Genomic DNA, 9,488 nt, shown 5'->3' with positions numbered 1-9,488 from the left:
GCCCGAGCACGGAAAACGAGTGCCACAAGGGTGGGGTGCTCGAGTGAGAAGGCTGAGGCCACTACTTCGTTCACCGACCCCTCGCCGCCAGCCAGCACCAAGACCTCCGCTGGTTCTCCCAGGGAGGGACTGGCTCCGCAGCAGCAGAACTTTGGTCTCGTCCCACCCACCCCCGCACGGCCGTGGTGTCGCCCTAGCGGCCCATCGATAACTCTACGCTCGACCTCAGGCTCTATCGACTCACTCCTGCTCCACTCGCCGTCCTGGACTGCGGCGGAGCACCGAGGCGCCTGTACGGGATTGAGGTCGCGGGACGAGGGCTAGAAAGCAGCTACCGTGTGGCCCGGAGAGCGCGCCCGGAGGAAGCTGGCCCAGTGGGACGGAGCCCGGCCGGCCGGCAGAGAGCCAGGGAGCGCCAGGACCCCGCCACCGAGGGCCCCTCACATCAGGTCTAGCCGCCGGCCTGCTACGCATGCGCAGTCGCAGCACTCGGCTTTCCCGTCGGCCCGTCTGCTGCCTTGCGCACGCGCGACCCATCCCTGCGGCAGAGTGGCGTCGGGCGAACTGCCCCCTGCGGGTGGCGGCGTCCGCGGCGTGTCTGTGGGGCCGGCACGGGAACGCGCCGTAGAGCTGGGAGGCTGCCCCTTGCCGGTTGCCGGGCGTGTCCCTAAACCTCTCTGTGCCTCAGTTTCTCCATCTCTAAAATGGGAATGATGTCTATATCTCTCCGAGTGGACCTATACTCTGTTTAGGACAGCGATTTTCAACCAGTGTGCCACAAGAATTTTTAAAACATGCAATACCCGTTTAGTCCGGGGCACTGACCTCTTTTTCCTTAGATTGTCAAATTTAAAAATGACAACAGCCAACACAACAATAGGCCTTCAGTGTGAATGAATCAGAATTATAACTGTGTGTGTGTCAGATCAGCAAAAATGTTTTTTGCTGTGCTGCAGAATTTTAGTATTTAGTTTATGTGTGCCATGAGCTGTAAAAGATTGAAAATCGCTGGTTTCGGACATACAGGGTTATACTCACCTTTCTATTTTCCAGATCCTCTGACCTTTGATCCCTGCTGAGTCTTCCAAGCAGCCACAACATGAACACATCCCCAGGCACTGTGGGCAGTGACCCAGTCATCTTGGCTACTGCGGGCTATGACCACACCGTGCGGTTTTGGCAGGCCCACAGCGGGATCTGCACTCGCACGGTGCAGCACCAGGACTCTGTATCCTCTGCTGGGAAGGTGGGGAGGGTGGTGCTGGACAGGACTCCTGGTGGGGATAGCAGCCTGGGCGAAGGCCTGGGGTGGGGAGAATACAGCAGCAGCTGAGCCAGATGGTGGAGGCCTTGAGGGCTCCTGACTCCAGGACTCTGCTGGTCATCATCCTTAGCATACATAGCAGGTGAATGCACTGGAAATCACGCCTGACCGCAGTATGATTGCTGCTGCAGGTACCTGTACCCTCAATCTGACCCCTAACCTCTTGGTGGTTTGATCTAGGCACAGCCAAACCCCAGTTTGGTCTATGCCCACAGGTTACCAGCACATCCGCATGTATGATCTCAACTCCAATAACCCCAACCCCATCATCAGCTATGACGGGGTCAATAAGAACATCGCGTCTGTGGGCTTCCATGAGGATGGCCGCTGGATGTACACGGGTGGGGAGGACTGCACTGCCCGGATCTGGGACCTCAGGTGGGATGCCAGGCAGGAGGGCCAGCTGCCTGGATGTATAGGGGTTCTGGGTGTATGGGAATGAGGGTCAAACTGGAGAGTGACTCAGCAGAAGCTGAGACAGGGTTTGCTATGTGGGTGATTTATTGAGAGCAACGAGGAAAGCAGGTTAGAGAAGAGATAAAGCCACACAAAGATGAGTCCAGTCTCAGCCTGTCCCACAGGGAACTCTGGAGAATAAATTGCATCAAAGAGCAAGTCCTGCCTTGAGGCAGGGGACTGGCCTTCATGTCCCTTCTGAGTCAATCATTGGCTTCAGACTGCCCCTGCAGAGTGTGAGCCTCCTAAGTATTTTCTGTGGGGTAGCTCTTACCAGCAGAGGGACCAGGATAAATGGCCAGGGAAAGGACATCTGGGTGGGGCACCAACAGCATCTCCTACAGTATTTGTCTCCCACCCCAAAGGTCCCGCAACCTGCAGTGTCAGCGGATCTTCCAGGTGAACGCACCCATTAACTGTGTGTGCCTACACCCCAACCAGGTGAGGGGTATGCACAGGTCTGGGCACCCTGGGGCTTTGGGGGACAGGGGTCCTGCCTTATCTCACCTCCCTTGCACCCCAGGCAGAACTCATTGTGGGTGACCAGAGCGGCGCTATCCACATCTGGGACTTAAAAACTGACCACAATGAGCAGTTGATCCCTGAGCCTGAGGTCTCCATCACATCTGCCCACATTGATCCAGATGCCAGCTACATGGCAGCAGTAAACAGCACTGTGAGTCCTGGGGTGGGTGCAGTGGGGGAGACCAACTCAGCACCCAGCCCCTTATCTCCTTTATTCCCTGCAGGTGTCTCCCTTACCCCACAGTTCTGCTTTCCCCTCCTGTACTCCAGCTCCAACCCAGTCACCCAAGTCAAGAAGCCACCTCTCATTTACTGCTGTAGCCCCAATAGTTCCCATCTCCTGAATCTCTTACTGTCCCACTTACCCCATTTCCGGACCCAAGTTTCCCTTGCCCCCCCTTCTCTGTGGCCTCCCTCTGACCCCCCTCACCCCAGTCCATTCTCTTTCTGCCACCAGGGCATTCTTCAGTAGAACCAGCCCGATCCCATTGTTCCTGCATAAATCCCATGACGACCCTGGCTCCTTATCAGGGCCTCAAGATACTGTGGGTGCCCTCCTCTCATCTCATTTTTTTTAATCCTCACCCAAGGAATGAGGATATTTTTTCCATTGTTTTTAGAAAATAGAAGGCAGGGAGGATGGGGTGGGGGGAGGGATTGGAGGGAAGAGGAGAGAGAAACATGATGTGACAGAGACACATTAGCTGGTTGCCTCCCACACTCACCCTGACTGAGGGCGGGGATCAGACCTCCAACCTAGGTGTGTGCCCTTGAACCAGAATTGAACCTGTGACCTTTCAGGATGCAGGCCAATGCTCTAACCATTGGCCCATCTCATTCCTCACATTCTGGTTGGCCAGCAGCATTAGGAAGACTAGATATAGCCTCTTGCTCTCAGCCCACCAGGTGTAGCCCTTGATTGGGGCCAGGCCTCCAGGTGCTCTCTGCAGGCAGGACTTGATGTGCCTGCAACATGTCCCTGGCCCCCAGACCTCCTGTGCACAGCCACGGTGTTGGATGGCAGCCCCTGGATCTGGGTCTACCTGCTAGGGCATCCATTCCCATGTGTCAGACTGGAGGTTCTGGTGCCCTCATGACTTTCCTCCTACCCCGCAGGGGAACTGCTATGTCTGGAATCTGACGGGGGGCATTGGCGATGAGGTGACACAACTCATCCCCAAGACCAAGATCCCAGCACACACCCGCTACGCCCTGCAGTGCCGCTTCAGCCCAGACTCCACGTGTGTGCAGGGCCCGGTGGACCAGGAGTTCTCCATGGCTATGGGGAGGAAGGGACCTGACTGGGTTGGGGGCTTGATCTGGGACTGCTTGGTGGATGGCAAGGGGATGCAAGGTTGGAGTGACTGCTGATGACACACCCACCATGCTCATACCCACCCCTAGGCTCCTTGCCACCTGCTCGGCTGACCAGACATGCAAGATTTGGAGGACGTCCAACTTCTCCCTGATGACGGAGCTAAGCATCAAGAGCAGCAACCCCGGAGAGTCATCCCGAGGCTGGATGTGGGGCTGTGCCTTCTCTGGGGACTCCCAGTACATTGTCACGGGTGAGTCCCACCTACCCTGCCTCCCTGCCTTGCTAGCCCAGTGGTGCTTGCTGCGGCTTCCCTGCTACCTGGGAGCCAGCCTCCAGTGTAGGGCCGAATCCTGAGCTGATACCCATGTCCTCCCTCCCCATAGCTTCCTCTGACAACCTGGCCCGGCTTTGGTGTGTGGAGACGGGAGAGATCAAGAGAGAATACGGCGGCCACCAGAAAGCTGTGGTCTGCTTGGCCTTCAATGACAGTGTGCTGGGCTAGCCTGTGCCCCCCTGGGATTGCAGGCAGCCACCAGGCAGCACTGGCTGATGTGACTGTTCGGCTGCCATGTCAGAGCGGACCCTTCCTCGGGCTGCTAGCCTCTACCAGCTTCGGCTAGCTGGACCTGACTGACTGCCCTGGTCCCTGGGCCAGCCTAGGTGGGCCAGGCTGGTCTGCTGAGGGCTCTTTAGTCCCTGGTTGCGTATCTGGATGTGACAGGGCTCAGGAGGCTGACCCAAGCAGCCTGGCTGCTGCCCACCCCCAAGCCAGTGCTCCCCCCCCGCCCCCCTTACATGTCCCGAGACCACAGAAAACACCATCACGGCCAGGTGGAGGGTTTATTAGCCCCTGCTGGTGGCTGCCTTCCATGGCACTGGTGCTAGGGCCGTCCAGCTGGCTGGCTGGTGGGGCTGGGTGGGCTGGGGGTTCAGTCTGGGAGGTAATAAAAGCAGACTGACACACAGATGTTGCTTGGGAAGCAGATGTCGATGCATAGATAGATCAGCCGCTGCCTCCGGGGCCCTGTGGGGAAGGGCCTTAATGAACCCCAAAAGAGTTCCTCTCCCTCTCCCAGAATGTCCATGGGAGCCCAGGCCTCTCCCCATAGCTGCCCCGACTCACCCTCTGCTCGACGGGCCCAGTAAATGGGGATCTTTGAGCAAAAGTGCCGCACTGAAGCCCCCACTTGGGCAGGGTCCACCTCATGGCTCCCAAGCACGGCCAGCAGCTCCTGAGCATAGTGGGTCTCCTGGCTGGGGCTGTTAGACCCCTGGGTCTGCAGAGAAGGCTCCGGTGGGCCTTGGGCCAGGGATACTTGCACTGCCTTTGGCTGGGCAGGGCCCATGAATCTCTGGACATGCCAGCACTGTGCCAACCACGCCCTCAGTTCTTGTCAGCAGTCTCAGGAAAGGGAAGATAGAGCTTCTGTTCCCCTGAAACCAGAGCCCCAGCCCACCCCGGGCCCAGGCGGTACACAGGACCCTTTGTCTGGCCCATGGCCTGGAAAGCCTGACCATGAGAGTATGGAGGCTGCTCACCTTTGAGGTGTTCACCAGCAGCTGCAGGGTCTTGCGATCTCTGGGCTCCATTGGGTGGAGGAAGCAGGCCCGGTGCTCTGCAGGTCGGTAACAGACACAGTCCTGGGGAGGCAGGCAGGTAAGGAAAGTCCATCTGACCACCTTTAGGCAGTGACCCCCTCCCCCTCCCCACCAGTCAACTCACGCTCTGCCCATCGAACAGCACCGCCCAGCTGTGGTTGCTCTGAGCCGGGGTTACCCTGATGGTTGCCACGTTCCCGGCCACGTCCACCTGGGCAGTTTGGTTGAACTGGTACACCCTGGGGCTCGGGAGGGTCAGACGGAGCATCTGTAGCAGTGGCTGGGCGGGAAGCCAGAGCTCAGCTGGGCAGGCTAGGGCTGCCCTCGCCCTCTTTCCCCAGCCCTTCAAGGCTTCTGACCCCTCCACTCCTTTGTCCTCCCCTGTAAGCTCAGCTCTAAACCCTGGATTCACTGGAGGGCTGGATGTGCTGGCCTTTCCTCCCCCTTCCTAGTGTGCATGCCTGCACAGGTCCTGAGGAGGCTCACCTTGGGAGGGCTGTGAGCAAAGCCAAAGAGCCCTCCAGTTACAGCCCCAGCAGTGGCCAATGCCAGCAACAGCAGCAGCAGGCCCAGGGCTCTCCAGCCCCCATGGCAGGGTCTGGTCTTCACCTGAGGGCACACTGTAGTCAGTGGGGCTTGGAGCAGACTGGCTCAGGGAAGATAGGGGTTGAGGAGGTGTGGGTGATGGGTGTTGCCCTCTTGTCCCCTGCTCAGGGCATGCCCTGGGTCTTTGTCCCAGGAGAGGGCACTGGGTGATGGGAGGCACTCACCCTGATAGGCCCAGGCCTAGGATCCTCTGCACAGCAGCTCCCCTGCTCCATGATGCAGCCCTGGTGACAATGCACTGATTGTCTGCCACTCCTTGGAGTCAGCCAGGAAAACCTCAGGAGCCTCTGATAAGCCAAACAGCCGTCCTGGCCCCCTCCCCTCCTGCCTCCTCCCCAGCCCAGCTACCCGAGCCAAGACAGCCCTCTCCCCCCCACCTGGGGGAGGGGGATGAGCTTGTTACCGTGCCTTGCTCTCCTCACACCTGGCCTGTACTAACCTGAGAGCACAAACCTGGTAGGGCAGGAGAGCATGGCCATTGTGGAAATCAAGACCTGCTGAATAGCAGGGAGGGCAGCCCAGGCCTGGCATGAGCAGCTTTGTCTTGTTGGGGGCAGATTAACTTTTCCTAAAGAGGCCTGTTACTAGTCTCCTGGGTTACCTCCAGACGCCTAGGGCTGGGCACAAGGCCTGGCACACAGCAAACCATCAATAAATGCCTATGTTATGAAAGGTTGGTATTTTGCACTGCCACCCTACTTCCCTTCCCCATAAACCCCAGCAATTTTGGGTTGGGTAGCATCCCAGAGAATGTGCCTCACACCAGGATGGGTTGCTCCAGGAAGCTCTGCTGCAGAAAAGGTAGCCTTGCACCCTGAGATGGTTAGGTCAGCCTTGTGTCCACCAGCCTCTGCCCTGACCAGCATAGCTTTCTCTAACTGTGCTATGGCTCTGGCTTCTAGCCTGCATTTCCAGTCACCTAACACTGGATTGCAACAGGCAGGACTCCCCAGGCAGCTTTCACATGGGTGCCCTCACCAGGAGCCCTTTCCTACTCTGGTTTTGCTTTGTGCTTCATTTTTCCTGGATCTTCAGAACCTGTCCTGTTATGAACCTGGGGTTGTTTCCAGCTCTGGAATTGAAGATCCTTCAACTAAGTTCTCCCGCCCCAGACCCACATGAAGGCTAGACAGCTGCAGCCTGTGTGTGAAGGCTGCTGTCAAGACGAGAGCAAGGAACGCTAGTCAGCATGGGTTTGAGAATTTAATGTGCATTTGAGTTCACACAGTGCAATAAGGGCAGAGATGGGGCGCAGAAGAGGAAGGTGTCGCCAGCTGCCGCACCTGCTGTGTGCTCCTGGTGTGGGTGACAACGCCCTGATAGGCCTGCTCAATATCCAGACCCACCTTGAGCCGACCTCGCAGAGCCAACGTCAGCACCACCAACCTCACAGGCACCGGCTGCCCTGCTGTTGTTGGCAGAGTCCAACCTCCAGACACTCCAAGCCTGGGAGGAGCTAAAGGCTCAGGACACCCTTTACTACTGGGAACTCTTAGAGAAAGGAGTAAAAGAGTGTTGTAACTCTGGGATTAGGAGAGAAGCCACAGGTTGTAGGCAGACACCACTGGGTGCAGAGCAAGGCCCCGGGAAGGAGTCGGCCCAAAGGAACAGCTTCCCAGGCTCTACCCTACAAGTGCAGCTGGCAAGTCTGCTTATCAGGCCTGTTCCCGAAGGTCAGCAACTTAGGGAACAGGCAGAAAAGGCCAGGGCTCCCTACCAAGAGCCCGTGGCTAGCCGGTGAGCCCTGCCAGTCCTCCAGCTGGCCACTGACCAAGGACTTCAGAGCCAAGATATTTGGCCTCATGGACCATTGGCATCTAACCCCCACACAACCAAAGGTATGGGAGGACAGGAAGAGGCTGGATGCTTTGTAGGAACCATTTTCCTGTTCTTGGGGACACTTCTTTCTTCTCCCACCCAGAGGGCACCCTGGATAACAGGCATTCCTTGGCCTGCATATGACTTTAGCCCTGCTGCTCACTGCGGGGCCTGGAGATTTCTTCGGTGGGATTTGCCCTACAAGACTGAGCACAGCTATTAACATGCTTATGATTCAATCCCACCCCTTGACAAAGTTGTTCAAAAGTTTAAAAAAATAATTTTTTTTTATAACAATGCTGCTCTGAGCTCCCTACACAGCAGGCCAAAGTTCAGCAAAGGCACCCATGTCCTTCTGGCTACTCAGCCAACAATATGCTCACTCCATGTCACTTGGGTTTAAATGCACATTTGAGAAAGCTGTGGTTTAGCTGGGGTGAGTTTACAGAGCTGCACGACCATGTATGAGGAGCAGCAGCCCTGAGCATCTGAAACACAACACTCAATATGGCAGAGTGGTTTGTTAGGAGATGTGGAGTGGCAGTGGCGAGGACAGCTCTCCACACCCCAAAGACAGGGAGACACTACCAGAGGACCACCCCATCCTCCATCCCACCATGCAGGTGAGGAGCTGGAATACAGCAGCAAGCTCCTCTGCTGATGACCCCACCCATGGGGCCTTGTACATTTCTCCTGATAGTCAAAATAATCACTCTCTTCTCCCCTTTGCCCTATAAGAGGACTTGATCCCTGAATAAAAACTTCAATAAAATATGTGACACCCCTAGATCTACCTCAGTTCCATCAGCAGGCCCTTAGGTTATCTGAATTCTGGACAGATGTGAAGCCTGCGCTTGCCAATGGCAACCAAGGCCCAGAACTCCTATAATGCTCTCCGAGTTTAAAAGTGCATCTTAGGCCCTGGCCAGGTAGCTCGGTTGGTAAGAGGGTTGTCCTGATATGCCAAGGTTGTGGGTTCGATCCCCAGTCAGGGCACATCCAAGAAGCAACCAATCAATACATAAGTAACAGCAAATTGATGTTTCTCTCCTTTCCTCTCTTAAAAAAAAAAGTGCATCTTAAATTATAAACACCTGTAACAAAATCACCCCCAAACCTTTACTTCCAAGGTTAACTAGTGCCTTTGCTTAACTCCAAGTATAACCTTAAAGCCACCTAGCTGAGCAAGTGCTTAAGCCCCACCTATTAATTTGGTTAAGTGGTTTTCAATTTTTTTTTTATTCTGTAGATTAAAGACGCTAAATCTTTAACCTTGAAGGGCAGGCAAAAGGTCGGCTATGCTGTCAACATAGAAGTCAGGGACCATTTTCCTTTTAGACATGCAGTCACTTTCCTGGTTACTCTTCACATCTCTTAGAGAGGAGACTCCAGTGAGGGTGAGGATGGTCTTTAGGCCACAGGAGACGCCCAGGAGGATGTCTGTGTCCAGGCGATCTCCCACCATGACGGTGCGCTCGGGGTTGATGCCGTACTCCTGGGACACGCAGTCGAAGATGAAGCGGCTGGGCTTCCCTATAATGTCGGCCTGGCGCTCAGCGGCCACCTCCACAGCTCGGACCAGACAACCGGTACCTGAGGGGCGGAGAAAGGAGGGGAGGAGAGCGCCCGAGGTCAGAGGGCTGGAGGGGCCCGCCGCCGCCCTCCAACCTCCTGCCCCGGGGCGCACGGACCCGCGATGAAGCGGCCGTTCTCGAGGGGGAGCCGGTTGTCCATGTTGGTGCCCACGAGCAGGCAGCTGGGCTGCTGCAAGTAACGCACGGCCTTGGTGAGCTTCATGTAGCTGAAGTGCGGGTCGAAGCCCACCACGACGGCGCGCACGTC

General features: G+C 56.5%; 3 protein-coding genes across 6 annotated transcripts; 1 reads left to right on the top strand and 2 right to left on the bottom strand.

The window, feature by feature from the left end:
• The first annotated feature begins 229 nt into the window (after positions 1-229).
• Positions 230-4,588, top strand: MLST8 (MTOR associated protein, LST8 homolog). 3 transcript variants are annotated; one of them, XM_006763901.2, is made up of 9 exons: positions 230-449; positions 1,054-1,228; positions 1,404-1,455; positions 1,540-1,702; positions 2,146-2,221; positions 2,304-2,456; positions 3,422-3,546; positions 3,710-3,873; positions 4,007-4,588. In XM_006763901.2, the coding sequence occupies exons 2-9, from the start codon at positions 1,100-1,102 to the stop codon at positions 4,123-4,125; spliced, it is 981 nt and encodes a 326-aa protein (XP_006763964.1). In that variant the 5' UTR covers positions 230-449; positions 1,054-1,099; the 3' UTR covers positions 4,126-4,588. The 3 variants fall into 3 exon arrangements, with proteins under 3 accessions (XP_006763964.1, XP_006763965.1, XP_006763966.1); XM_006763902.2 differs by lacking the exon at positions 230-449 and adding an exon at positions 507-663; XM_006763903.2 differs by lacking the exon at positions 230-449 and adding an exon at positions 670-770.
• On the bottom strand, positions 4,450-8,624 carry BRICD5 (BRICHOS domain containing 5). Of its 2 annotated transcripts, XM_006763905.2 has the most exons (6): positions 5,993-8,624; positions 5,709-5,831; positions 5,347-5,502; positions 5,163-5,264; positions 4,747-4,900; positions 4,450-4,647 (listed from the first exon to the last, which is right to left on the bottom strand). In XM_006763905.2, the coding sequence occupies exons 1-6, from the start codon at positions 6,041-6,043 to the stop codon at positions 4,553-4,555; spliced, it is 681 nt and encodes a 226-aa protein (XP_006763968.1). In that variant the 5' UTR covers positions 6,044-8,624; the 3' UTR covers positions 4,450-4,552. The 2 variants fall into 2 exon arrangements, with proteins under 2 accessions (XP_006763968.1, XP_006763967.1); XM_006763904.2 differs by having other exon boundaries at positions 4,450-4,900.
• A 242-nt stretch (positions 8,625-8,866) lies between these two features.
• Positions 8,867-9,488, bottom strand: PGP (phosphoglycolate phosphatase; the record flags this gene model as incomplete). The annotated part of the gene is made up of 2 exons (XM_006763944.2): positions 8,867-9,239; positions 9,338-9,488. Coding segments are annotated over 2 exons (477 nt in total), but the record flags the coding sequence as incomplete, so codon positions are not given.

The sequence above is a fragment of the Myotis davidii genome, unplaced genomic scaffold, assembly GCF_000327345.1.
Source record: "Myotis davidii unplaced genomic scaffold, ASM32734v1 scaffold599, whole genome shotgun sequence".
Classification (NCBI taxonomy): Eukaryota; Metazoa; Chordata; class Mammalia; order Chiroptera; family Vespertilionidae; genus Myotis; species Myotis davidii.
This window is presented reverse-complemented; position numbering and strand designations above follow the sequence as displayed.

What these genes read in the sequence shown, in the direction of transcription:
- MLST8 (XM_006763901.2), top strand. Translation starts at nt 1,100, where the DNA reads ATGAACACATCCCCAGGCACTGTGGGCAGTGACCCAGTCATCTTGGCT. An exon ending in CGGTGCAGCACCAGGACTCT is followed by an intron (nt 1,229 to 1,403) that starts GTATCCTCTGCT and finishes TAGCATACATAG; the next exon opens with CAGGTGAATGCACTGGAAAT. An exon ending in TGTGCCTACACCCCAACCAG is followed by an intron (nt 2,222 to 2,303) that starts GTGAGGGGTATG and finishes CTTGCACCCCAG; the next exon opens with GCAGAACTCATTGTGGGTGA.
- BRICD5 (XM_006763904.2), bottom strand. Translation starts at nt 6,043, where the DNA reads ATGGAGCAGGGGAGCTGCTGTGCAGAGGATCCTAGGCCTGGGCCTATC. An exon ending in TGCTGTTCGATGGGCAGAGC is followed by an intron (nt 5,265 to 5,346) that starts GTGAGTTGACTG and finishes CTGCCTCCCCAG; the next exon opens with GACTGTGTCTGTTACCGACC. An exon ending in TGCTGGTGAACACCTCAAAG is followed by an intron (nt 4,901 to 5,162) that starts GTGAGCAGCCTC and finishes CCTTCTCTGCAG; the next exon opens with ACCCAGGGGTCTAACAGCCC.